The following is a 1,154-nucleotide window of genomic DNA, read 5'->3' as shown; positions in this document are numbered from 1 at the left end:
TCTATTCTTGGGTTTGAGGTCCAATCATTTATCCAATTTTTTACATTCTTAGTCCATCTGCCATTAACTTTTGTGTTAGGGTCTTCAACCCTTTCCCAGCTCAAACATTCATGGACACAGAAGTTGTTCTCTGTATGCCCTAACCAGATGCACAGCATTTATTGTGTACTATATATGGTGCCCAGAAAATGGTGATATGCATCTCAATTCCCAAATCTTGAATGAATAAAGATTTGCTGTCTGGATTCAAATTTCTTGTTGCATTAGGTATCTAAGTTATTTTGAGGAATACCACTGTCTCTAAAATATAAAATGCTGATGATGGTAATGACAATGATAACATTAAAAGAACAAAAAATTATGTGTATGTTTAAGAGAGAGACTTATGTTAATAATAAATACATTAGCTGCAATAATATTCATCCAGAAAAGTTTATTTATTTTAGCAGAAGAAAGTATGGCAATCTATTTTCTTTTTTTCAGTAACAGCATGCGACGCACATTTGATACTGTTCGTATGACAGGCAAATATCCTGGCTCTGGGTCACAAGGATCGCTGAGTTCATTAGGTTATGGAGGTTCCATGCACTCCACACCTACACATCACCCACATACTTCATCTCATCTGGCCACACCAACCCATATGGTATCAAGTGGAGTAACATATGGAGTGTCATACATGAGCTCAAGAGGCTCATCTGTATATTCTGGAGGATCAGGCCACCCATCATTAGATTCTGGGGCAGATTCTGATGCATCTATGCACACAGACTCAGAGGATAATTATCCGTGAGTATTTTTCTTTGAAGCACTTGTTGATAAGCACTTGTATATTTTGCTTATGATTTGTAAATGTTGTAGATAAAGTTGTCTTTTAACTATATATTATTCACAATACAGAGGGAGTCACTTGGGTGTACCTGGATGGCCAGGGACCCCAGACCTTGACTCTTGTTTAAGAAGACTTGGTCCAGGAGAACGCTCACAATTTCTGCCATATGGATGCCGTACACCTGATTCTATCATGTCTACTGGTAAATATCATTGAAAGTTTGTGTGATAATGGGTAACCTTCCTAATATACTTCATGTAATTAAGGGGTGTGACCAGAGCCAAAAAATGATTATCACAAGTTTATCAAAACTTGTGATACA

General features: G+C 37.2%; 1 protein-coding gene across 1 annotated transcript in view; it reads left to right on the top strand.

Moving 5' to 3' along the window:
- Nucleotides 1-1,154, top strand: part of LOC119587898 (trafficking kinesin-binding protein 1-like) — a gene marked incomplete at both ends in the record, with an annotated part of 19,895 nt that overhangs the window by 15,460 nt on the left and 3,281 nt on the right. The window contains 2 exon segments of the mRNA XM_037936605.1: nt 490-789; nt 901-1,034. Coding sequence (XP_037792533.1) covers nt 490-789; nt 901-1,034 — 434 coding nt within the window.

Source organism: Penaeus monodon, chromosome 23 (assembly GCF_015228065.2).
Source record: "Penaeus monodon isolate SGIC_2016 chromosome 23, NSTDA_Pmon_1, whole genome shotgun sequence".
Lineage (NCBI taxonomy): Eukaryota > Metazoa > Arthropoda > Malacostraca > Decapoda > Penaeidae > Penaeus > Penaeus monodon.
The sequence above is the reverse complement of the archived record's forward strand: the minus strand, read 5'-3'. Positions and strand labels throughout refer to the sequence as shown.